The sequence below is a fragment of the Loxodonta africana genome, chromosome 14 (genome assembly GCF_030014295.1).
Source record: "Loxodonta africana isolate mLoxAfr1 chromosome 14, mLoxAfr1.hap2, whole genome shotgun sequence".
NCBI lineage: Eukaryota > Metazoa > Chordata > Mammalia > Proboscidea > Elephantidae > Loxodonta > Loxodonta africana.
This window is the reverse complement of record NC_087355.1, coordinates 25618423-25646311: the sequence shown is the minus strand read 5'-3', so window position 1 is coordinate 25646311 and position 27889 is coordinate 25618423. Positions and strand designations below refer to the sequence as shown.

Below are 27889 nucleotides of genomic sequence, written 5' to 3'. Positions count from 1 at the left end.
AGAAACCATTATATTTCCTGGAGGAAAAGGTAAGTTTATTTAAACCAGTATAAGTAGTTTGATGTTACTCCTGGAAAACAAAGATTGTCGGTACAAGATCCTCCATAACTTGGAGGACAAGCTGAACATGGTACCCCTACTTTATATGGTGCTTCTCCAATCCAATTGCCCCTAGACGGAAAACAAAAGATGTCAGTGTCACTCATTAAAATAAAATAGGTCATCCTTAAACACATGATCACATGTGATCATTGTTTGAGAAGTTCGTAGCTTTAGAAAAAAAAAATTGTATCCATTTCTTATTTTAACAACAACTTTTTCTATACATCTTACTTCTTTGATACTTCCCCTCTGAGAAAGTTAATATTATCTTACTTTACAGATAATAAGTCCCTACAGTGCTGATGACATTATAAGTCATCAGGCGCCAGACTCAATGTTCATTCTCCTCACCATATGTGTCCCTTTCTACAGCAGCCTTCTAAAAAAAAAAAACACATTTTAAAACAAACAAAAAACCCCACCAAACCCATTATCGTCTAGATGATTTCAATTCACGGCAACCCCATGTGTGTCAGAGTAGAACTATGCTTCATAGGATCCAAGCCCCCTTACCCCCCTCCCAAAAAAAAAAAAAACCAAACGCATTGTCATCGAGTTGATTCCAACTCATAGCGGCCCTATAGGATGGAATACAACCGCCCCATAAGATTTTCAAAGCTGTAAACCTTTACAGAGTGGACTGTCACATCTTCCTCCTGCAGAGCAGCTGGTGGGTTTGAACTGCCAACCTTTCAGTTAGCAGCCACATGCTTTACCCACTGTGCCACCAAGGCTCCTATCTACAGCACATAGTCAGAACATCATCAATTAAATTTACATCTTCTAAAATCATGCTGATCTTCTTCTAAAGATGCTTAAAAATGCACAATATTTTCTGGCAGGCTTAGAAAACATGACATGAGTAAGGATACCCACAATATTTACTTCTAAAGTCGTAAGCTATTTTACATTTCCGATCTCCCATTAAATAGAAAAGAAAACCGCCGTTCTCATAATAAGAGAATAATGGCTTACAGAAACCATTAAAGGTTATGCAAAAACATTTTTCCATTGACTTTAGCTATTACTATGGCTTGGAAATCCTGGTGGCATAGTGGTTAAGTGCTACGCCTGCTAACCATAAGGGCTGGCAGTTCAAATCCACCAGGCGCTCCTTGGAAACTCTATGGGGCAGTTCTACTCTGTCCTATAGGGTCGCTATGAGTCGGAATCAGCTCGACGGCACTGGGTTTGGTTTGGTTTATTACTATAGTTATTAAGTTATTTTAGTTAATGGCATTAGTTTTTGATAGACTGAACACACTTAATTGACTTTGCATTGTCAATATTTTTTTCATTTGTGTCCATGGGCACGATTATACTAATAAACCACATCTGCCACTCAGAATAGTTAAAAGCAGCCACAATAACCTTACTGCTATCTAGCTCTTTTAAATACAAAGGAGAAGGCAACACATGTATTTTCAGTAGTGTGATGATTACTAACTAGATTACAAAGAAATAGTGATGTAAAAGAAATTGAACCATCATGGATTGAATTATGTTCCCCCACAAATATGTGTATCAATTTGGCTGGGCCATGATTCCCAGTATTGTGTGGTTGTCCTCCATTTTGTGACTGTAATTTTATGCTAAAGAGGATTAGGGTGGGATTGTAACACCCTTACTAAGGTCACATCCCTGATTCAATGTAAAGGGAGTTTCTCTGGGGTGTGGCCTGCACTACCTTTTATTTTATAAGAGATAAAAGGAAAGGGAAGCAAGCAGAGAGTTGGAACCTCATACCAAAATAGGCCATGCTGGGAGCAGAGAGTGTCCTTTGGACCTGGGGTCCCTCTGCAGAGAAGCTCCTAATCCAGAGGAAGGTTAAGGAGAAGTCTGACAGAGACAGAAAGGCTTCTCCTGGAGCTGACGCCCTGAATTTGGACTTTTAGCCTACTTTACTGTGAAGAAATAAATTTCTTTTTGTTAAAGCCTTCTCTTGTGGTATTTCTGTTATAGCAACACTAGATGACTAGAATATGGTGAAGGAAAAATTTGGGTATCAGAGGCAAAAAGGCAGAACTGAAGATAACACAACAGGAGATTAAGAAGTTAAAGTATGGAAAAAATGTCCCTGGTCTTCTTTATGACTGAAATAAGGCCAAGCAATGGCTTGTAAAAGTATATCTACAGGACATGAAAATATCTGGTTAAAGTCAGTTAAAAATACTGATTTGTATCTATAAAATGATAAACATGCTCATTAACTGTTCATATCACAAAATGAGATTCCAAGTCTTCGTATCTATATTTAATTTACTCTATACCATTAGCATAAACTTCTTTGAGCTTTATTTTGATGATGTCACACCCTTGCCCAGGAACTTTGACAGCACCCATCTTCTTATGAGTGTTGCTCCCTCTTTTATCCTAATCTTCCCCCATTCTATATTCTTAATCTTATTTCCTTCAGTAACTTTACCCAAAACTTTAGAAATATATAGGTCCAGCCTATGCTATCTTAATTTTATAATTTTTCTATTTGTTACATAATTTTTGAAATTTTAGAGAATTTACTTTTGGGAACCTAAGCTTAGAAATACACTCTTATTATATGTGAAATTATTACATATGTTTATATTACATACTTTTACATAAATCATAACTTTTGTAGAATAGAGGATAATTACATTCAGCAGTAAATCAGTCAAGCTATTAAATTCTATTGTTCATTCTTTTTGTCTTCCTCTCCCCGATCTAATTAAATGCTCTCTCTCTACTTTTTACTCCCTGAGTTGGGCTTGAGGTAGCTTCATATTGACATTTGATTAAAGAATCACATTCAGATGTCTGTCACGGCTTTAAAACTTTCTCCATCATCTAGGTTCTGGAATAATAGTTCTTTATTAGGACTGTAGGAGCCCTGGTGGCACAGTGGTTAACTGCTCGGCTGTTAACCTAAAGGTTGGCAATTGGAACTCACCAGCTGTTCCACAGGAGAAAGATGTGACAGTCTGATGCTGTAAAGACTTACAGCCTTGGAAACCCTATGCGGCAGTTCCACTCTGTCGTATAGGGTTGCAATGAGTCAGAATTGACCTGACAGCAACAAGTTTATTGTAACTATAATATAGCAGGTTAATGCACTGTCTTAAATCCTTGGACCTGTACATCATCAAACATTACTTCTATATTTTAGTTCAAAATATATAAAAACAGAAGCAAGGTCTGGCTATTGTCAACCTTACTGTAGTGAATGTCATAAATTCTCTTGTTCACCTCAAGTAGTATTTTATCAGGGAATTTAAAACCCTTTTTTTTTCCTATTCAATCACACCCATGTTGAATACATTGTTTAATGTTGAATACACTTACATATTTTATTTACCTTAAAAAACTGAATACATTTAAAATGTATACACTTGGATGCTAGGTAGCACTTTGCCACATTCAAATAGTTAATTTGTCATTTTTTTAGACTTGCTAAATTTTCTTATTTTACATCGAATAAGACCCAGTTCTTAAACATGTTTCTAGTGTGAAGAAATCAAGGCAAACATTCCATTCATACGTAATATTAAATGCCATATGCTTGGATGACTATAGAAGGCATTTTTGCCATTATCACTGCAGTATCAATGCTGATTGTATCTAGAGATAAATTTCTTTTACAATATATCCACTGACATATCTGTTTGCTTTATTCAGCCATCATTCAAATTATGATACTGTCTGACTAAGAGGTAGAGCACAAGGTTGCTCTTCTTTTTCCTCAAACTGATAAAACAATAATTTCTAAAAATAATAGAAAAAAAAGCTTATGTTGAATATGCATAGAAAAACCTTGATAATTTGCAGCTATTAAAACTACATAGAAAAAAATGAACAAGTGTGATTGTAAAGCAGTTATATAAGATAGCTTGAATCTTCCATTTTGCTAGAAATCAAATATTACTTTATTGTGTTCAGTCACAGATGTTACTTTGATTAGAGAAATCATTATAAGGATTTACCTTACAAAAAAAGTATGTAAAGTCAATCAGATAATCCAAGAATATTAGAAAATTCTAGTCACTGGACAAAAACAAAATAATTGAATGATTGAAACAAAAATCTCTTTGACCATTCGGTACTACTTGGCAGCTATATGTCAGGGAGTAAGAGCAAAAGCTGAACAGGAAAAGACAAGGTGGGCAACAAAAAAATATGGAAAAAATGCATCACTTCGATACTTTTCTTATTGCGTAGACACATTCTACTTTCCAAAACATTCGCATTTTAAAAATTATGAATAGGGGACCATCGGGCAAATTGTGTATCTTTTCTAACTTTGTAAAATACTGCCACTGGCCTCCTACCATACAAATGAGTAATGAAATTATTTGTGAAACATTTTCTCATCCCCTCCCCATGCTAGAATAACTGGAGAAACTCTCTGGGACTTGCTTTGGAAAACACCAAAAGCATCATAAATCCTTTGCACATTTTTGGTATTAATTCCAAATGGGAACAGAATCATGCATAAATATTAGAGCATTTTATCATCTGAAGAGTTATTGTTATCAGGAAGGCATTTTCAAACATTGACAAGTTTTTATCTCCAGCTTATAATCTTCATAAATGTGAGCATATTTGATAATTCTTGATACAATTTCTTACTACCTTTTTATACATGCCATGTGATGAAATTTCTGTGCAATTTTTATTGTGATGATATTTAAATCATGCCAAAGCTGTAATTAAAAAATTTCATAGCATTTAAATTTTCCCGTCTGATAATGCCACCTTAACCATCTGTGAAATTAGTAAATATGATTTTTAATCTTAGTCTAAAAAAAAAGACTTTATTATGAATATTTTGCTTTTCTCGTGAAAAGGGTTAGCCCACATTCTAATACTGATAGATAAAAATATTGTGGTGTTCACAACAGAGAATTCCTGATGGAGCAGGAGAAAAGTGAGTTGCAGATCTTAAAGTCTACTAAAAAGACCAGACTTAGTGGTCTGACTGAGACTGGAGGAATCCCAGAGGACGTGGCCCCTGGACTCTCTGTTAGCCCAGAACTAAAACCATCCCCAAAGCCAACTCTTCAGAAAAAGATTAGACTGGACTATAAGACATAAAATGATACTGGTGAAGAGTGTGCTTCTTAGCTCAAATAGACACATGAGACTACGTAGGCAGCTCCTGTCCGGAGGCGAGATGAGAAGGCAGAGGGGGACAGGAGCTGGTTGAATAGACATAGGGAATACAGGGTGGAGAGGGGGAGTGTGCTGTCACATTATAGGGAGAGCAACTAGGGTCACATATCAATGTGTGTGTAAGTTTTTGTATGAGAAACCGACTTGAACTGTAAACTTTCCTTAAAGCACTATAAAAAAAAAAAAGTTGTGGTGTTTGTAAATACCCTAGATTTGTTTCTGATGCCTTTTATATAGCTATCCATGTCAGCATGTGAGTTAGAGTGTTTATTTGGGGTTTACCATGACTAAAGAAAGGTGATGGGGAGTGTTTAGTAAGTATCCAAAACCAAAAAATCAAACCCATTGCCATCGAGTCAATTCCGACTCATAGTGAGTATCAGTATCTTCAATTGTTTTGGCTACAGTGTAAAGCATAGATCTCTGTCCTTGTGAAAAGGAACCTTTCAGCTCATCACTTTTCAGGAATATAGGAGTGGCGATGGATATGAGGACTAGACAACATTGTAGCTAAATTTACTCATATTATTTACCTGTCAAAAATACCTATCCGACTGGAGGTATTTAACATCATCATCAGATCCAGGAAGCTGAGTCCAAACCGGTACTTACTTTGGAGCGTAGTTGCAAACTAAGTACACTGCACTTCGCCAAACAGATCCCCAAACATTCATGTTTTGGCAAGTATGAATTGCACATCCAATCCGATTGGAGGTAGCCCAAACCATCTGTGAAATAAACCAATATGCTGTCATTGAAGTCAGAGAGTTGATTCCAACTCAAAGTGACCCTAAAGGACAGAATAGAACGTCCCTCTAGGATTTCCAAGGAGCAGCTGGTGAATTCGAACTGCCAGTCTCTTGATTAACAGCCAAGCTCTTAACTACCATGCCACCAGGACTCCAAGAAAACGCACCCCCACCAAAATAGCAAAAAGATTTATTTTAAAGTTATAAATAAAAAATTAACAAAGCAATCAAAATAACCTGTGTGTAATGTGTGCACATGGGGCCATAGCACCTCATAGGACATCTGGGGTTGCAATCCTGGGGATATGGAAATGCATAATCCTTCACTTCATCATACCATGGCTTGACCAGCTGAAGGATAGAGCGATATCTAGATACAAAGAAAAAAAGAGAGAGAGAACATTGAGTACAGCAGTGGTTATATACAGTGGATTCATGTTAAATTGCAAATTAATCGCTTTTTTTTTTTTGCAGATTAGTCATGGCGATGCAAGTGCAAACTCATGCCTGGTCATTACCATCGCCACCTTGTAGAGTCCCGAAGTCTCCAAGTAGGGGCAAGCATGACGGTGTCCAGGGCTGGAGCATGTGACCCTGTATTTGTCTAAGTATGCCTCAGGCTGATTTGAAAACAAAAATGCAAATATTTCAGGAATTCTTATATATATCTAGTTTAATCCATGCCAAATTTTTCATCCCTCTGAACTTTATACACCACCAAGAATTAGATATACAGATATAGTAGTATAGAGATACTAGCGGAACTTTGTGGTGGTTGTTGTTTTTCCCCCATTAGACCTGAAACATTTTAACTTTAATAATAATAATAAAAACGTAATAATAGGGCACCTGAATTTCCTTTCCTATATGGAACAGAATGGGTCTTTGGAATGTTGGATAGTGACATTCCATAGGAGTAGAAAAATTACCCTATCGATGAGAACAGATTTTCCCGCAGTTGCATATCCCTAGCACTGGAGCCCTCTCACTAGTGAGCCGTAACAGAAATGGGGAGTCCAGCAAGTTCAGAGCTATTGTAGTTTTAGTTGGAACCCATCATGTTATAATTTCTCATCCTGCCTCTTTTCCCAAATCCATATTTTAGTGCATTGAACACAAGAATGGCTTCTTCCATAGCCTACACGTGTTTTCTGAGATGGAAGAGTGAAGGTAGTGGAGAATACAGGTTGAGAGGTCGTTTCAAGAGTGAAACTGGTCTTATCAGGCCCTTTTAATGAATTAAATAATGTTTAATGACATCTAAAACATTCATACGGGAAGCATCAATGCTTGAAGCATAGTGACCCTTCAATAAATGTTTCCTGATATTACTTGAAATTGGTGTTCACCCCACCTTGGGCTTCATGAATAATAAAGTCATGCGGATGAGTTGAACCAATGAAACTGCTTCTTACCTTCCAGTTCGTACAGACAGATTTTGGCCCAAAAATCTCAGTAAGTAAGAAGGTCCGTGGTCCCAAATGCAAGTAGCTGCCCAAGCCTCTGCAGATTTTGCAAGATTTTCATCCCAAACCTATGGAGGGAAAAACCTTAGTTTTACCGGCTTTGCTAGCAACAAACAAAAAGTAAGGAAAAATCCATTGCGACTATTTTCTAGAATTAATTAATTCTGGTTTCTAAGACTATTTTAATCCAAGGAGAGCAAATTCACACAATTGTTACTAAGAGTTCTATAAAGCAATAGGAGTCCCAGAGTGGCGCAAATGGTTAAGTGCTCAACTACTAGTCCAAATATTGACAGTTCGAACCCATTCAGGAGCCACCTTGGAAGAAAGGCCAAGCGATCTGCTTCCAAAAGGTCACAGACTTGAAAACCCTATGGAGCAGTTCTACTCTGCACACATGGAGTCACCATAAGTTGGAATTGACTCAATGGCAACTAACAACAATGACAACAACATAATGTGATACGGTTATGCCACACAAAAACCTAATTATCTTTGCAGTGCCATCTATCGTAGATCCATCAGTTTTAGTAAAGGATTTTATCAGCTGCCTTTGAGTTGATTATAGCTCCTGGAGACCCCCCACGTGTCAGAATAGAACTGTGTGCCGTAGGATATTCAATTCAATGACTGTTCAGAAGTAGATTGCTCAGCCTTTATGCCAAATGAACTCTGAGTGAACTTTGAACCTGCAACCTCTCAGTTAGCAGTTGAACACGTTATATATATTTGTTGAACAGAATGCTTTTTAATTAAGTTTTATAGTTCAATGGCATAACATTTTTTCCCAAGTTACTTATAATATTTTTATGTTATTATATCTTATAAAAATCTTTAAATTGTGACTGGTCAGTAGTTGACCATATATTTTAAAAGGTAAGAATTTATATGCAGAAAGAAGTGACAGTTTTCTAATTATTCAAATTCACAGAGAGCTTCATATGAGAAAACATATAGATGTCTTTCTTTGATCTTGGTTTTCCTAATTTCACATTCCCCGTCATTTTTTCATTCTTTTGGTGACTCTCTCCACCAGCAAAAAAAAAAATTTTTTTTTAGGCTTGCTTAAATTAAGGTTAATAGCCATGAGCTCACTGTTAAGTTTTAACCTTTGACCAAACGTGTAGGACTGCTTGAACGTAACACTGAAAAGAGCTTAATTTATCCCCAAGGATAACGGGATAAAATATGTAACTTTGTTTAGTATAAACATGGATTTAAGTCAAAGAAAATTAATTCAGTGACTTTGAAACAAAATAGAAAACAAACACACACAGAATAAATGAAGTCAAGAGAACTTTCACCTCAGCAGGCCGTGGCAGCTAGCCTCAAAAGACATTTGTTATTTAGTTACTCAGAATTTTTATTGCAATTAGAAAATAAAATAAACTTACATAAATTGATGCAGTTTTTTGTTAAAATAAACTCACTCACAAAGTTTATATGAAATCAGAATGGTTTAGAATGGCTCTAGAGGAATTCTGGAGTCTCTGGGTAGTATAAACAGTTAAGGCATTTGGCTGCTAACCAGATGGTTGGAGGTTTGAGTCCACCCAGAGGTACCTTAGAAGAAAGCCCAGGTGATCTACTTCTGAAAAATCAGCCACTGAAAACCCTATGGAGCATAGTTCTAATGTGACACACATGTGGTCGTCATGAGTCAGAATCGACTTGAGAGCAACTGATTTTTAAAGAAATTCTATGGTGGCAATGTCCACATTGCCACTGTCCATGTTAAAGAAAAGATTACCCAAGGAGCTGTCCTGAGCTACCCAGAACATAATCTGCTTCTCTTGCAGATTAAATTCAATATGGTAAAACAGTATGTGATTCCTTTGTAACAAATAAATAATGTTCCACTATCAAAAATGGAAAACATTCATTCTACAAAATTTTAAGAGCTAGTGTCTAGTTCTTTATGTATTTGTCTTTTTCCTTGAGTTGACATTATGACTTTTTTATAATTAACAAAAAAAAGTTTTGTACAATGTTTTTCATAGTTAATTACTTAGCTCACTAAAATAAGTGTCGATAAATTTTATAAATTATTACTTAAGACATTTTTGTTTTTCCTGTAAAAATCTGGGCAAAATGTATCATTGATACAAAAGAAATTTATAATGAAAATCCTAGTATTTGAGGACTGAAATTAACTTTAAAAAGCATTTTTTTTTCCCCCTGCTGCTATTGTGTTTATCTGGTACTTATTGTTCTTATGTTGATACTTTTTGGAGCACTGATGAAATATAGATTGCAGCTAGTGAAAAAAATAAAACAAAAACAGCACAATTAATCCACAAAGGAATTTTAGACTTAGCAGTATCAGATGAGGTCACATCAATAAATAACAAATAACATTCGCTAAAGGTTCATACTATAAGGATGGTGCAGGACTGGGCAGTGTTTCGTTCTGTTGTACGTAGGGTTGCTATGAATAGGAACCGACTCCACGGCACCTAACAATAACAAAGATTCTTTACTAATTGGAGTCACTTAAAAAGAAACACATATAAATATGATTTACATATTTAATAGGGAACCCAAGGTCAAGAAGGGGAGGGTGTTGACACATCATGGGGTTGGCTACAAAATATGGGACCACTTTACATCATGAAATATCAAGGTGGAATCCTAAGCATTTTTAATTAAGATAACGAATCCTCCCCTCAGGTAAGACAAGTACTACTTCTCACGTAGGTGGGAAAGGTAAATTTGTGTAATTAGATGATGCAAAGAGCACTTTTTTAGAGGACCTCTGAACTGAATCATTGCCAGCAGCATAAATATCTTAAAACATAAAACAACAGAGCCCTCTCTTGACTCCTTTTCCTCTTCCAACTACTGCATCATTTTTCTTTCCTTACACAACAAGAGTTCTTTAGAGAGTTGTTTTAACTTGAAATTTTCAATATTTCTTTGCTCATTCTGTCTTGTGTATAGTCAGGTTTTCTCCCACCACTCTACCCAAACTGCTCACACCAAGGTCATCAGTGGTCATTTCTTGGTCATTGTCTTACTTGACCTATCAACAACATTTGACATGCCTAATCCCTCGTTCCTCCAAGACACGCTTTCATCCCTTGGTTCCATGACACCACACTTGCCTTGCTTTCCTCTGCTTCTGTGCTGATTCCTCATTTCCCCAGCCTCTAAGTGCTGGAGGGCTCATAAGGCTCAGTCTTTGTCCACTTGTCTTTTTTTTCTTTTTTTTTAACTTTTAAATTCACTGCCTTGGTAAACTCATTCAGTCTCTTGGATTGAAATAACTCTTACATGCAAACAGTATTATTTCACATCAGATCTTTAGACCTCTCCCTTGGATTCCAGACTAATTATACACCTACCTACTTTAGAGCTCTACTTAACATGTCCAAAACTGAGCTCTAGGTATTTATACTTCCACCCCATCCCTACCCCCAAACCAGTTACTTCCACAGTCTTCCCTCTATCAGTGAATGACATCATTCTTCTAGTTCGTGGGTCAGCAAACTATGGTCCACGGGTCAAATCTGTTCCTCATATTGTTTATGCCTATTTACATTACCTGTCTATGCCTATTTCTGTGCTACAAAGGCACAGTTAGGCAGTTGCAACAGAGACTGTTAGGTCTGAAAAGCTGGACATATTTACTATCTGGCCCTTTACAGAAAAAGTTTACTGACGGCTGTGCTAGTTGCTCAGGCCAAAAATCTAGTGGTCATCCTTTACTCTTTCTTTACTCGTAGCCTACACCAGCTTCATGAGCAAATCTCATTGATTTTACCTTCAAAATACTGTGTATCCAGACTATAACCATTGGTCACCACTATTGTTGCCATCGCCTTGGTCAAACCCACCGTCACTGGTTACCTGGGTTATTGAAAGAATCTCTGAAGTGGAGGAGTGCTCAATAAGACCTTAATATATAGATGAATGTAACATCATTCCTCTTCAATTTGTCATTCTCAGCATAGCAGACGATATGATTGTCCAATTCAAAATGGCCAGTACTAGTCCATTTCAGCTAACTAATGCCTAGGATATCAATGTTTATGTGTTCCATTTCATTTTTGACCATTTCCAATTTTCCTAGATTCATACTTCCTACATTCCACCTTCCGATTATTAATGGATGTTTGCAGCTGTTTCTTCTCATTTTGAGTCATGCCACCTCAGCAAATGAAGGTCCTGAAAGCTTGACTCCATCCATATCATTAAGGTCAATTCTACTTTGAGGCAGCAGCTCTTCCTCAGTCGCATTTTGAGTACTTTCTAAACTGAGGGACTCATCTTCCGGCACTGTATCACACAACGTTCCACTGCTATTCATAAGGTTTTCACTGGCTAATTTTTTAAGAAGTAGACCTCCAGATCCTTCTTCCTAGTCTGTTTTAGTCTGGAAGCTTAGCTGAAACCTGTCCTCCATGAGAGACCCTGCTGGTATTTGAATACCAGGTCACAGCAACATGCAAGTGGCACAGTACGACAAACTGACAGATGCGTATGGGACTCTGTCTTTAGCAGTGGAAATCCAAGAGGTGTAAATTTCCATGTTAACCAATAGATCCCTAGGAAATTCATTCATTTAGGCTGCCAGTAAATGAATGTCTATTGAGAGACATTGGGTACTGTGAATTCAACAGTAAGCAGGACTGACAAGGGCTCTGTCTTCATGGAAGTTACATTTTGATGGGGGAGCCAGACAATAAAAATACTACCAAATAAGTGAATAATTTCTAATTATAATACACATTATATAGACACTCCAAAAGAATCATGTGCTATGTGAACTTTTACTTCTTTTGAAGTTTTCTTAGCTATTGAAACATCTCCACACACATAGACCATTCCAATTTGTAGACATCTGTTGCTCACTCGTGGTACCTGCATGATGATTTCTGAATGCAGGTGCTGAACGAATACCAGACAAAACCAAACCACTTGCTATTGAGTTGCCATGCAGGGGCCTAATAACAGAAAACAGTGCCCAGGGCAATTAATGTTAAATTGCCGCATGATCTCCCATAGCTGGTGATGGAAACTGATGGCTAACAGAAACTGCTAATTGGCGCCCCACCTCAAGCAGCCGCCCTGGGCACGCTCCCTACCTGCTTCCTCTCCCTCCTAGCTAGGCTTCTCAATGTGTGTCAGAGTAGGTAGAGCTTGGCTCCACAGGGTTTCCGGTGGCTGTTTTTCTGGAAGTAGATCACCAGGACTTCCTTTCAAGGTGCCTCTGGAAGAACTTTTGGTTAGCTGCCAAGTGCTTAATGGTATACACCACCTAGGGACTCCTGCTGAATGAATATCCAAGTGAAATTATGTGAGTAAATAGAAATTATCCCTAGAACACCTCTTCTTTTTGCTTAGCTAGTAGTTCTTTCAGTATATAGTTTCTTGATGTGTAAATGTGTAGATATTTGAGTCCTGGGGAAATTACTTCAGAATCTCCTGGGAACTATTGAGAAGGCAGGTGCCTGTCCCAATCCTGGAACTATCGAATCAAAATATCATGAACCTGCACTTGCACAGAAGCAGTTCAATGCTCTTCTGGCTAGAAATAATTGTCTAAAGTCTTATTTAGTGGAGTGTCATCCTGATTGCAGAGAACTTTGGGCTTCTTCTCTTCTCTCCCTCCTGCCATCCCCCACAAACTCCCATGCCACATGGAAGGCTTAAAAAATTGGGGGAATTTCTGGTAGTTAACCTTGGTTAATTTTCACTTATAAGCTCTTTGATCAGCATCTTTCCTCTCAGCTCTGGCCTATAGGTGAACCAAGACAGGAGGAAAAGTAAAAATAGCATTTTATCAGGAAAATAACTGAGTGTCAGGCAATGGGTGTCAAAGTCTGTGAGGATCTTTATTTGTGTATTGGTAGAACACAGGATTATGGGTAAGAGATGTAGAAAAAGCATCCTGCATGTTACGGTACAAATAAGCTGGTGTCATTCCTTCCAATAGTGACAATTCCAATACGAGTAAGCATGTAGTCTGTGGCTACACAGATATCAGTACAGAGATAGCCAATGGCGCTTGTGGTGCTTATTTAGAAATCATGAGAGCTCTAAATGGCTTAATTAACTGAGCTAGCAGATGGAAGATGTAGGAGAAATACGTACATAACTTTCTGAAATTCCAAACTCTTGACAAAAAAAAAAAAAAAAGGTTAACAGTTTTAAATAAGTAAGGCAACCCCTTTCCATTATTGAACAATGAACAATTTAACTCATGAGAATACAAGTCAACAGAAGACTGTGCTCACCAAAGCCACTAACCTAACTTTAGCATGCACCCACAGAAGTATAACAATTGGAGGAGAATGTGTCCTCTCTCTTCTACATTGATCAGGTCACCTAAATTCCAAGGACCTCACTTTCAGGACACACACGTGGTTAGGCCCAATCAGGGAGGACAACCAAGGTCAAGGGTATTCCTTGCCATTCCTGCCACACTGCTTCTTGTTCCCATGCCATTCTAATAGACACAGCTCACATGTGTATGCTCATGTGTATCAGCCATTGGAAACTCAATGGAGCACAGTTCTGCTCTGACACTCATGAGGTCACAGTGAGTCAGGATCGACTCAATGGTTACTGGTTATGTGTGTATGTGTGGCCTAATGGGGAAGAAGGGGGACTTGATTTTCCATTTCCTTCATTACACAATTTCTTACCATTTCCAGTATTGTCAGAAAGCTACTATCCTCTGATAGCCCAATGGCCTTGGCAACACTCCAGATGAGAAAGGTGGAGTATATAGATTTTTAACAGAAAAGGGCAAGAGACTGAGAAAGAGCTTGTGTGACTGGGAGCCAAGGGTCTAGGACATAGATGCTCACAGCCTTCAAAGACTATTGCGGAGACCTATGTGATTTCTAAAGATAGAAATAGCACAGGGAGAAAGATTTGATTTTATATTAATACCTTTCAATACTTGCTGATGTCCTCAGGTAAAATGCATGTAGGGAAATTCCCTATCCAGTGGGCTCAAGAACAGGAGAGATGAATACATGAAGGCGAGCATGTACTGTACTGTCGTTCAAAGCATAGGCTCTGTTGTCAAGTAGAACTGGGTTCTCATCATTTTGGTTTACTTGTTCTGTGACCTTGGGGAAGTTACTTATCCTCTCTAAGCTTCAGGTTCCCTGTCTCTAAATGAGGAAAATAATCCCATCTCTTAAGACTCTTATGAGGACTAGGTGACAATTCTAGCAGTGCAATGGTGTGCTTAATGGTAGCTGTTATCATTATGGAGCCCTGGTGGTGCAGTAGCTAAGTGATACAGCTGGTAATCAAAAGGTTGGCAGTTCAAATCAACCAGCTGCTCCTTGGAAACCTTATGGGGCAGCTCTACTCTGTCCTATAGGGTTGCTGTGGGTCAGAACCGACTCAACAGCAGTGGGTTTATTATCATTATTGGGGGGCAGTTGTAGTTCAGTGGCAGACTTCTCACCTTCCATGCGGGGGACCCAGGTTCCATTTTTGGCCAATGCACCTCAAGTGCAGTTACCACCCATCTGTCAGTACAGGCTTGTGTGTTGTTATGATGCTGAATACGTTTCAGCAAAGTTTCTAGACTAAGACAGGCTAGGAAGCAAGGCCTTGTGATCTAGTTCTGAAAATCAGCCAGTGAGAATCCTCTGAAACACGATGTCCTGCTCCACAACCCACCATGGGGATGGCACAGGGCCAGGCGGCATTTTGTGCTGTCATACGTAGGGTCATCACGAGTCAGAAAAGCAAACAACATCACAAAAATTAGTATTATTGGGGATCTGAGTGCTGGAATCCTGTGGTGGCATCAGCGAACATTTTAGAAAACCATCTAAAATGGGAAGCAGTGTGAGGTGCATTTTGGTCACAGTATCTGGCAGCCTGATGCTTAAGAGACATTCAGCTTTAATCTCAACCAAGAAGGCAGCTGGATAAAACGAAGATGGATTAATCCTGAAACAAGTAAATAATCAGAAACAAAATCGTGCATAGATAATGAGTTTACCTGCGGGAGGAGTAACATCAGGCAGTGGAATATAACAATTAGAGAACATTTTAGAAGTTGTGAAACTAATTAATTCCCCCTTTAACATATTTTTGTCTTTAAATTTTAAGATCATTCATGGATGATCTAACAATAGTCCTCCTTTTTAGAGAAATAAAATACCTTTTGGTTAGCAGCCATAGCTCTTAACCACTACACCACCAAGGTTTCCATAAAATACTTACCAGTCAAAAAAACAAACAGACAAAAAAAAAAAAAAAACCCAAATCGGTTGCTGTGGAGATGATTTCGAATCATAGCGACCCTATAGCTATCACTTAATACATGAGCCAGGAAAACATTTTCATGTGTGATTAATTCTTTTTTCAATGACTCTGTATTACAATAATCTAAAAACTAATTTCTTGATTGTTTTCAAGTTTCCTGTGATACACATGCAAACTCCATATCTTGCCATTGCCTACTTAAGCAAAAGAATTCAAATGCCTTTCCGCCTACCTACTGCTGCTGAGAACATGATCTCGCTGGAATGCAGAGAGAATGATTTGGTAAAATGCTCATCTTGAACTAAATTATGAAATATGAATTTTATGCACTTTTCAGTAGAAAAAATACTGTGGCCTTAAGTAGCATTTCTGGACTGTTTCAGTTTGAAGTACGCAGGGTGAAGTTTTAAGAGATCTCATGAAAAGTTCAGTCTAAACGTACAACTTGTCGAGCATTCTTCCATATCTGTGTCAAAAAAATGCTTGATACCTGATTTTAGGTGCTATGGGTAACAAAGACTGGAAACATTTCGAATCTCATCCCTCCAAACCTCAATCTAGGATACATTTTATGCCAAAATTTTTTTTGACCACTTTAAACTGTTAGTTTTCATCTTCCCTGCCTACCTCCCACATCATTCTTCAGAAATTCTCATAGACAACTACTTTGAGTTTATAACCATTTAATAGCCATTGACTGGTTATCCAAACCAAAAACCCACTGCCGTCAAGTGGATTCCGAGTCTTAGTGAACCTATAGCAAACCAAACCAAAACCAAATCCAGTGCCGTCCATTCCAACTCGTAGCAACCCTATAAGTCAGAGTAGAACTGCCCCAAAGAGTTTCCAAGCAGTGCCTGGCAGATTCAAACTGCCCACCCTTTGGTTAGCAGCCGTAGCACTTAACCACTACACCACCAAGGTTTTCGAAACTGTAGGAGACATCCTAAATTCACGGCATGAGCTAGTCAGGCTTTTCAGCTTCTATTTTTCTGAAGTTCTTTGATTAGTTTCTATGAACAGTTTATCCCAAGTGTGTCAGGAACACTTGGTAGTGCCTGGTGCTATGTAGGACCCTAAAACAGATTTGGATTCATGATAACTTAAGTCTCAGCACTTATTATAAAAAAAATTAACACATGAAACTTTCTTACAAAAATTGAGTGCATTCCCAGACATAAATTCATCCATCCTTGCTGTCTCCTCTGTACAATATACAACTCCTCCATACTCCTACCCCTTACCATGCAAAGGGGCCCATTTTGACTACCAGAGGATATTCCCATCCAAAATTCTTTGTAGTAGAACCATGTTCCCTCCCACCCATTAGCTACTTTTTTAACCTCCATAGATGTGTTCCCTGGAACTTAAAACCCACAGTAACTTCATGACTCATGAAACCTGTTCTTTATCCTGTGTTCTCTAACTCAGAGAAACCCAGTTGTTTTGTTAAAAGGGGGCAACTTTCTCATTCTACTTCATCATATAAATCACTTAGTGATTTCAAAGTGTTGATTCACTTTTGCATATCCTTATAGTCTCAAACTTAGTTTAGGCTTCAGTTTTCTCTCACCCAGATTATTAAAACAGCCTCTCGACTCAATGCCCTGCTTTCACCCCTGTCTTTTTCCAATGCATTAGTACACGTAGCCAGAAGGACTTTGAATGAAATGCAAATGTCAATATGCCACCTCACTGCTTAAAACCCTCAATAACTTCTCTTGATCTTAGAATAAAGAGTAAATGTCTCTGCTTGCCTCCCCCAACCTCCTCAAACAATGCTCTCCATTTTGTGCACTAAACCAAAGCCACGTGGAACTTTTATCTGTTCTTTGAATGTAGCATGCTCCTTCTTAGTTCTGGGTCCTTGTCTTCTTCTTATAATACCTTTCTGCTCCTATACAGTTCTCTCTTCTTTCCTGAACTTCTTCACGCATCAACGAGTTGCCTTGGAGTATAATCCAACTCATGACAACTTTATGTGCGTTAGAACAGAACTATGGTCCATAGAGTTTTCAGTGGCTGATTTTTCAGAAGTAAATTACCAGGCTTTTCTTCCGAGGCACCCTGGGTGGATTGAAATTGTCAGCCTTTTTCGGTTTGCAGGTGAGTGTGTTAATTGTTTGTACTACCCAGGGACTCCCAAGTAAGTATAATCTGTTGCTGTCGCATCAACTCTGCCTCAGAGCAACCCTATTGGACAGAGTGGAACTGCCCCATAGGACTTCCAAGGAGCCACTGGTGGATTCAAACTGCCGACCTTTTTGTTAGCAGCCAAGCTCTTCACCACTGCTCCACCAGGGCTCACGTAAATATAACTCTTCTTATTTTTCATATTTAGTATTTGAAATTATTTTCTTGTAGAAGCTTTCCCTGTGCCCCCCAGCCAAAGTCTGGACTAGACGCTCCCCCACCCCCATCATCTCAACACATCCTGTGTTTATTTCACTTCAGCACTTGGTACACTCCTTTGCCCACTGACTTGTCCACTCACAGTACTTGCTGCCGAAGAGTGTTTCTTGGCTTATGACTGAATCACCCAGCATAGTACCGGGCACATAAAGGACTTAATAAATAGTGTGAAACGAGTGATTGAATATTGAATGACTCTTACCCACCAGAGCACCAGAGCCACAACTCCTTTACCTGTGATGCCTCGAGAAAGTTAAAAGACTTCATTCAGTTATCCCAAAAATATTTACTGAGTGTTTACCACCTGTGGGACAGACACGATGCTAGGTTTTATAAATACATAGGAGGATTCCAATAAAATTATTTTGCTATAGTTTTGCATGTGGTCAGTAATATTTCCCACACACACACAAAAAAAACCCAAAACCAGCTTTAAATACTAGGTAGTATAAAACCAAACCAAACTCAATGCCGTCAAGTCGATTCTGACTCATAGTGACCCTATAGGACAGAGTAGTACTGCCCCACAGGGTTTCCAAGGAGCTGCTGATAGATTCAAACCGCCAGCCTTTTGGTTAGCAGCCAAGCTTTTAAGCACTACGCTACCAGGGCTCCTACTAGGTATGATAGTCAGTCTATATGTGCTCTACCTGTGATTCACAGTTTTTCTGTCTACCAACTGATGGTGAGGTTTTGATCCACATTCTGTGAATGTTTTTACATTTGCATTTCCTAAAGTCTATTTTCAAAATGGTGACAAACAGAATGTTCTTCGCTCCAGCTGGCTCCATACATGCAGAACTGAACAGAAGTAAAGCAACCTTCAAGGTATACAAGTAGGGCTAAGCAAAGGATCCCTGGTGGCACAACAATTAAGCACTTGGCTGCTAACTGAAAGGTTAGCAGTTCAGACCCATCCAGCTGCTCCATGGGAAAAAGACCAGGCAATCTGTTCCAATGAACATCAGAGCCTAGAAAACCCTATGGGGCAGTTCTACTCAGTCACATGGGATTGCTACTCTGTCACATACGAGTCGAAATCAACTGGACAGCACCTAACAACAACACTACTAAGCAACGTGCACCTTGGAAGAAAATTCCTATAAAATATGTGCTGTATCCATTTGAAGCCAAGACACTTCAAAGGTTCTACATCTAGAAGAACAGGAATGCAAGTGTTCTGAATGTCCTGGAGAAATGCCTTCCTGTCAGCAAGCTTTCTCAGTTCACTGCTTTCTGGCAACAGTTCTCAGGAGGCTTTCTAGTGGCCATAAAAGCATTCATTGAAAAGATTTAGGTTAAACACATCAAATTTCTCATGTTCATAACAAGAAAATTGAGTTATTCTTCCCAAATGAGAGGAAATGTGCCATTTGGGACAATATGTGACCTGGTTTAAAAAAATTGATAGACACAGTGTTTAGTCAGTGACTGAATAAAGTTTTTTTTTTTTTTAAGTAGTTTTTGGTATCTACCTTCTCTTCCACATGAAGTCCAAAAGAACAAAATCAGCATTTTTCATTCCTTCCCAGACATAAATTATTACTCATTTTAGGCAATAAGTTTATTGGCTATTTCCAAGGATGGATTAATCTATTCTTCATTCATTCATTTGGGTCATGTTTCTATTACTTTCCTACCTATTAGCTGGCATTTTCCTTTTCCAGAAAAGTATAGGAACACTTATTCCTTTAGATCTGCAAGTAATATTTGTAGGTACTAAACAAACAGGTAGATTATCAATATAAGGAGCCCTGGTGGCACAATAATTAAGTGCTCAGCTGCCAACTGAAAGGTCAGAGGTTTGAATCTACCAGCAGCTCTGGAGGTACAAGCCTGTCGATCTGCCTCTGTAAAGATGACAGCCTAGGAAAGCCTATGGGACAGGTCTACTCTCATATAGGGTCACTATGAGTTGCAATTAACTTGATGAAGCACAACACCAACATTATCAATACAGCCTTTTTTTCTTCTTGAAATCACATTGTACAATTTTTTTTTTTTCAGTTTTAAGTTGCACAATTCATTTCCATCATCATCTTCACTCTGGAACCTTACCTGCCTTTCTGCATTCCACACCATTCATGAAGCCTGTCATCTTACCCACTACAATTCCATCAGTCATCCATGTCTGTCACTGTCTTTTTTCCTGTAGGTGTGTGGGTCCTCCTTATCTTTGCCTAAAGGGATGGCACACTTACTCAGTGTCACCACCTCTCTGGTCACTTTTACTGCCCACCTCAACTCCACCAAATGCCAGGGTCATCTTTCGAAAATGCAGATCTCACACTACTGTTAAATCTCCAGAGTCTCCCTACTTGCTTTTGAATTCAGTGATCTTCAATCTTTTATCAGACTCTTCAGAAATTTGGCTAAAGTGTCAAACTTTTTCTCTCCTGTGATGTTGCTCATCATTGCATTTCTGAGTGTAACACCAACCATTGCCTTTCCGAGCGTTTGTCTCAAATGTTCCTCCCCCGAGGAGGCTTTCATGATTTAAAACCGATTGCCATGGAGTTAATTCCAACTCATGGAGACCCCACGTGTGTCAGAGTAGGCCTGTGCTCCATACGGTTTTCAGGGGCTGGTTTTTCAGAAGTAGATGGCCAGGACTTTCATCCAACATGCTTCTGGGGTGACTCAAACCTCCCAACTTTTGGTTAGCAGCTGAGTGTGTTAATGTTTGCACCAGCAGGGACTCCTGCTCTTATGGAGGGATCTCAAAATTGTGGAAGTTAATTGATTCAATTGACATCAATTTAGGGAATATTCTACAAATCTCATTCTATGTGTGAACCTTGCAATTTCATTATTTGGGGATAATTCTTACTTTAAGAAGCTAGTGTGGCTTGTGGTTTAAATTGCCCTTAAGATGAATGAAAAACAGCTGTTGTCCCAGGACCTCTGGAAATTAGCCCTCATACTAATTGTAGAACAGAAGTCAAGAGAAAAGACATTTGGCTTACATATTTTAAGCTCTATCTATATTACTACTTCTGTGAAAAGAAACTGTTCTAGAAAATTAAACATTTCAAATATTATGTTTTTACTAAAATCAGTAAAAAAATATCCAAGGAAACTATTATACAACCATAATACGAATGTTAGCACTTCAATGTACAAATTGTTGTTAGGTGCTGTCAGGTAGATTCCAACTTATAGTGATCCCATGTGACAAAGAAGAACCTTTTGGTTAGCTGCCAAGCGCCTAACCTTTTGCACAACCGGTATACTATATCGACTCGACGGCACTGGGTTTTGGGTGCACTATATAATATAACCAAAGACTTCAAACCAAACCTGTTGCTGTCCGATCAATTCTGACTCATAGCGGCCCTATAGGACAGAGTAGACATGCCCCATAAGGTTTCCAAGGAGCAGCTGGTGGATTTGTACTGCAGACCTTTTGGTTAGCAGCCGAGCTCTTAACCACTGCACCACCAGCACTCCAAAGACTTAGAGGAGATAAAATTATTTATTTTTTAGAATTTATGTAAAGCTTCTTTGTGTAATTTTAGGTTAGTAGGATAAAATACTATTAAAAAGTACGAGAAAAATTCTATTAAAATATTTACTTTGCTATTGTGAGCTGTCATCAAATCAGCCCCCAACTCATAGTGATCCCATGCACAACGGAATGAAATACTGCCCAGTCTTGCACCATCCCCATGATCAACTGTGGCTCAGACCACTGTGATCTGTAGGGATGTCACTGGTTGATTTTCAGAAGTAGATCACCAGTAGGTCCCTATTCTGTCTTAATCTGGAAGCTCCATGAAATCTGTTCGGTATCACAGCAACACACAAACTATCCCTGACAGATTGGTTGGTGGCTGTGCATGAGGCTCATTGGGTGGGAATAAACCCAAAACAAACCCGTTGCCATCGTGTCAACTCCAAATCATAGTGACCTTATAGGACAGGGTAGAACTGCCCCACAGAGTTTCCAAGGAGCAGCTGGTGGATTTGTACTGCTGACCTTATGGTTAGCAGCCGAACTCTTAACCACTGCACCACCAGGGCTCCTTGGTTGGGAATAGAACCTGGGATAATATAAAAATTGATGCTGTGTGTGCAAGCATATGGTAATTTGTAGGAATTTCAACTAAGTTTAACAAACAATGGTTGGCCACTGTCTATATGTGAGAAATCACTTAAGAAAATAGAGATACACCAACGAATAAATTCAGATTTAGCACCCTGAATGTTTAAAAATAAGAAGTTTCCAAAAATACACCTATAACTATAAAATCAAGGCTGATAGCAAAGAAGGCCATATAGTAGATATAAAGAGCTGCAGCAATTCAAAAGAAGGAGAAATTACATACGGTTGTGAGTATAAGAGTATAAGGCTCAGAGAGAAATGTTGTGGATGAATGGGATGATAAATCAGGCTGGTGCAATTAGGAAGAGCCCTGGACCAATGATCATCTCCTTTCAGGCTCCCATGGGTGATAACCACTCACTGATATGGGTAATTTGAACACAGAGCATAAGTATTTGCAAGGTGGCCATAGTGAGGTGAGTGTCCTAAATTTTTGGCGTACATAGTACAGATTAGAAACTGACCTAACCTCAGAATTGCTCACAATCCAATTCAATGTTCCACAAGTTAAAACAAAAGCAACAGTGTTATGTTAAATTCTGTATTTTTCACCTAGCCTGGAGATTTAAAGTCGCTTATGGGACGGCAGTGGGTTTTTATGGTCTGGGTTCCTACTCCAAGCTAACTATTACATGGTACTTCCCTCAAAGTTTCTCTGGGCCTTCATGAGGGCTCTGGATGAGCTATTTTTATCGGTCAATTTAATCAATGAATCCTTTTAACTTATGAGTTTACTAAATTAGGCACATTTTTTCCTAAGTGAACTAACCAATTTTCTGCCTCCTCAAGGCCTTCACCCTGGCACTTTCTTCTTCCTGAAAGCTCTTTCCTCCTCTAGTAGTGTGGCTCACTCCCTCGCCCCCTCTTTGCCTTCTCAGTGAACTCTTCCCTGATCAACTTTTTAAAAAATCACACCCCCGCCACGATCTGCTTTATTTTTGTTCATAATCATACCATCTTCTAACATCCTACCAAATCAAAACCAATTCTGTCGCTATTGAGTGGATTCTGACTCATGCTGGCCCCATGTGTTGCGGAGTAGAACTGCTCCATAGGGTGTTCTTGGCTGCAATCTTTAGGGAAGCAGATCACCAGGCCTTTTGGCTGCGGTACCCCTGGATGTGTTCCAACCTCCAACCTTTTGGTTAGTTGATCTTATATCGCTTGCATCACTCAGGGACCTCTCTAACATATTTTGTAACTTATTTGTTTGTTTTCTCTCTGCCTCCCTCCTTCCACCAGATACAAGCTCCAGGGGGCGGGGATTTTTGTCTGTTTTATTCACGAATGTATCTCCAGTGCTTACAATAATGCATGTCATATAATATTAAATGAATAAGTATACCATATTTTTTATGCAAATAACACTCACCTTCTGCGTTTGTTTGTTGGCCATGCCTTCCCCTTTGGAAGTATTTTTGTAAGCATGCTATGCACTTTTTTTTTGTTTTTTTTTTTACAGCAAAATGTGGAAGAAGGTTGGCATGGTGGTGCTTGAGAGGGTACCTCATGGAGGGAGGGCACGGGTGGCAAACAAATGCAGAATGTGCACATTATTTGCATAAAAAGACGGTATGTGTGAATGAATTATATGCATAGCATTCACAGGATAATCTGAAATAGCCCTTACATAATTTTATAGAAATTACTGCTCTAGCTACTGTTTCTTGTTGTACTTACAAAATAAATCATATGTAACAGTTCCTTTACTTGAAAAGTAAATAATAAGGCTGAAATGTCAAATAGAACATGAGGGTTTCAGCTGCCATTTTAAGGGAGGAAACAAAGGTCACCTGACAACTTCAGGGGCTTCTCCCAATACAGCATTTGCTAAATCTGGCAAATTAAAAGGTGTTCCCACTAAGAGTATGAGGTTTAGAATTGTTGTTGTATGCCACAGAGTTGATTCCAACGCATAGTGACCCTGCAGGACAGAGAAGAACTGCCCCATAAGGTTTCTTGGCTCTAATCTCTCCCAGCCCAGGGCCGTCAAGTCGATTCCAACTCATAGCGACCCTATAGGACAGAGTAGAACTGCCCTATAGAGTTTCCAAGGAGTGCCTGGCAGATTCAAACTGCCGATCCTTTGGTTAGAAGCTGTAGCACTTAACCACTATGCCACCAGGGTTTCCCTATAATCTCTATGGGAGCAAATCGCCAGGTGTTTTCTCTCGTGGAGTCACTAGTGTGCTCAAACCTTTTAGTTAGCAGCTTAACCATTACACTACCAGCGCTCCTAGGTTTAGAATTACAGAGCCCTAAACTCTGGAGGGAAAACTTGGTGGCATAGTGGTTAAGAGCTACGGCTGCTAACCAAAAGGTCTGCAGTTCAAACTCACCAGGCACTCCTTGAAAATTCTATGGGGCATTTCTACTCTGTCCTATAGGGTCACTATGAATCAGAATCGACTCAATGGCCATGGGTTTGGTTTTTTAAATTCTGGAGTCCCCGGGTGTCTCAAATGTTAAGTGCTTAGCTGCTAACTGAAACAGTAGTTTGAGTCCCCCCAGAGGTGCCTCAGAAGAAGGGTCTGATGATTTATTTTCAAAAAATCAGCCACTGGAAACCCTGTGGAGCACAGTTCTATTCTTACACCTGTGGGGTGGCCATGAATCAGAATCAACCTGGCAGTAACTTTGGTTTGGTTAAATTCTAATTCCAGTGATACAATTCACTATTTATACGACCTTGGCCTTATTATTAACTTCCCTGGGTGTAAGTGATTTCATTTCTAAAATGAAGATAACAATTCTTACTCCATAATGAGAATGTGAACTATCAAATGAGATCACCATTGGAAACAATTAGCCAAGTACTTGGCACATGGAAACAATTAAATAAGTGCATATGGAATGGATTAATTCTTGGCCAGGGGGGAAAGAATATAACTAGAAAAAAAACATGGCTTTTCTCAGTCTATTTCTCCTGTCTGTAATCCACCTATGCTTTTCTCATAACAATCTTCCTGCTTCCAATACCATTAAAATCATGAAGTGCATTATTTAATGATCGGTTACTGTGTATTATCTGTATTATTGTTCCTGTCTTACCAATAAAGAAATTGGGTCTTCGGCAATTAAGAAATTTGTACAAGGCCACAGAGTAGACAACAGAGCTAGAATTTGAACCTTAGCGACTCAGTTGTCTAGGTCATCATCTTCTTCGTCTGGAGAGCATTGTTCTCACCACTAGGAAGTATTCTGTAAACTCACAGTCTGGGTATACGCCTTTCTGTGCTCCCGTGGAATCTGTTCCATATTGCTCTCATAATTTATAGTAATATTTTAAGCTTATTTGTTCCTTTCTACATCTGTACCTCAACTTCTAGAAACACCTCTTCTATGTGGGTAGCTTTCTATTTTTAGCATTTGAACTAGTTTTCACTGGGCACCTTTCTTAAGAATTTCAAGGAAACCAAAATAAGCCAATTTCTATTGCAGATTCTCATCTAATTGCTCTAAATGAAAAAAAAAAAAGTTGCTATCGATTCAATTCCAACACGTGGTGACCCCACGTGTTTCAGAGGGAAACTCTGCTTCAGAGAGTTTTCAATGGCTATGATCTTTTGAAAGTAGATGGCCAGGTTTTTTCTTCTAAGGTGCCTCCGAGTGAAATCTGAACTGTCAACTTTAGTAGCCAAGCGCTTAACTGTTCGTGCCACCGCAGGACAATCCAACTCATGTATTCCTCACAACAACCCTATGAGGCAGATACTTCTTTCATCTTCATATTAAAGATGATGAAAAGGAAACAGTGAGATTATGAACTCATATAATTGATATTCCAGGGCTGGGATTTGAACCCAAGCAGTTAGATTCCAGAATGCATATCCTTAATCAAGAGAATTATATTGTCCCATATAAACCAAGACCGATTATGTTTTCTTTTAAGAAATCCTAGGAAAATGCTTCTTTATAGAGTCTACATTCCAATTCTGTGAACAGTGGCTCTCGTACATTTGAAAAGCCTTCTTTTTTTTTTTTTTTTTCTGCAACACTGACACCTGCAATTAGCCAAACTTAAAAAGTTTATTTGAATAAAATCGATGGATTTAGAATTTGATAGAAATACCAAATTTTAGGTTAGTACTTACAAAAATTTATTAGTGGTATCACCTCCCTCCACCCGATTTAGAAATACCATCTTGGCGCTCTTCGTTGCCTTAAAGAGGCTCCCAGCTGTCCTTTTGTAAGATGCTGGACTTTTAACCATAAATCTTCGTAAATTCAAAACCAGAAGTAAAGCAAGTTCTAAAAGACATCTTTCCTTTCAATTTCCACTTGAATTTTTTACTTGCTTCCTAAGTAAAATAGTTCAAGCACAGAAAGCCTATTTTTAACAGAGAGCAAAGTATTTGTTCTCTGTAAGTTGGAACACTGTGCAAGTGTTCTGGCTTAATGTTATCTCAACGACAAAGTATTAAATCACAACGAGGGAAAAGTCAGCTTATTCTCTGAGAATAGAAATAGATTAGTGTGGAGAAGAGCTTTGTCCAAGAAAGGGAAAAGACACCTACCCAGAGATAAATCATGCACACAAAACCTACAGTTTTAAGAAATATTTTCAAGAAATGCTTTAACTGACAATTATAACTATTAGATAATGAAAACACAGCAGAAGTTCCATGTGAAAGAAAAATAAGAGTGGACCATTTAAATGTTATTAGTCAACACACAGTCTTTATCTGTGTTCCTTACATAAGATGTGGTTCATCAGTTGGTATGGAGTTCACAGAATAAAAATTTATCTGGATTCTCCCTCCTTTAGTTCTATGATGGAAGACTATTTGAGATTGTTAGTCACAAAGGCACTTTCCTTAAATTAAAATGTACAAAAAGCCCCATATCCCTTGACATATGCCTCTAGGTTCTTTCATACAACTGAAACAAAGCTTCCTCCCTCCAAACTCAAAGAAAAAGAAGTCTTCTTACCATATATTCCATGTTAGCTGCAGGTGGGAACACTTTGCCCCGAACTTGATTGTGATAATCAAGAATGGCGATCATGTCATTCTGCGAAATGTAGCGCTTCCGCCTGGCTTTGGGGATATCCGCAGAGTCTAGTTGGGTTTCTAGAGCTGCTTCAATATCAGTGAAATTATTGGTTGGCGGGGATGAGTCAGTGGAATTGAGTAAGATGACGGCACTCGCTTCACAGAATAGGGAGAGCAGGAGAGTTCCGCTGACGGCAGAGACGGCTGTCATTTTGAGGGGTGGAGGAGAGGCCACCAAGTTTATTTTGCTTTAAAGCAGAAAGGTAGAATTATGGTCTAGGAAAAGAAAAAAAAAAAAAAAAAAGGCGGGGGCGGGGGCAAAAGATGTGAATTTATAAAGGCATCCTTTGGAAGCATTGCTTGATTTAACTTTCTCCCAAAATCCAAACAACTTTTGAAACCAAACCTAGAAGACAACCTATAGTAGAGTCACTACTCATTTTGCTTAATGTTATGAGGTAGACCCCTAAAAGGAACTTCCTGTGCCTGGAGAAAAAAATCAAACAGCATGACTACTAAACCCAGAATGAATGTGAACCACTTGCCCCAAATGCCTAACCGCAGACTGCATTACTTAATATTTATTTGTAATGGGAAATCGTTTAAGAATGGAAGTTATCTTGCCAGTGGAGATGCAAAATGCATGACAGGTAACAGAGAATGTCCTGGGAATGT

The 27889-nt window shown here is 38.8% G+C and overlaps 1 protein-coding gene across 1 annotated transcript; it reads right to left on the bottom strand.

Moving 5' to 3' along the window:
• Positions 1–35: 35 nt before the first annotated feature.
• On the bottom strand, positions 36–27605 carry PI15 (peptidase inhibitor 15). The gene is made up of 5 exons (XM_003408353.4): positions 27153–27605; positions 7412–7530; positions 6234–6366; positions 5860–5975; positions 36–171 (listed from the first exon to the last, which is right to left on the bottom strand). Exons 1-5 carry the CDS (start codon positions 27423–27425, stop codon positions 36–38), a joined length of 777 nt encoding a protein of 258 aa, XP_003408401.1. The 5' UTR covers positions 27426–27605.
• Positions 27606–27889: the final 284 nt, after the last annotated feature.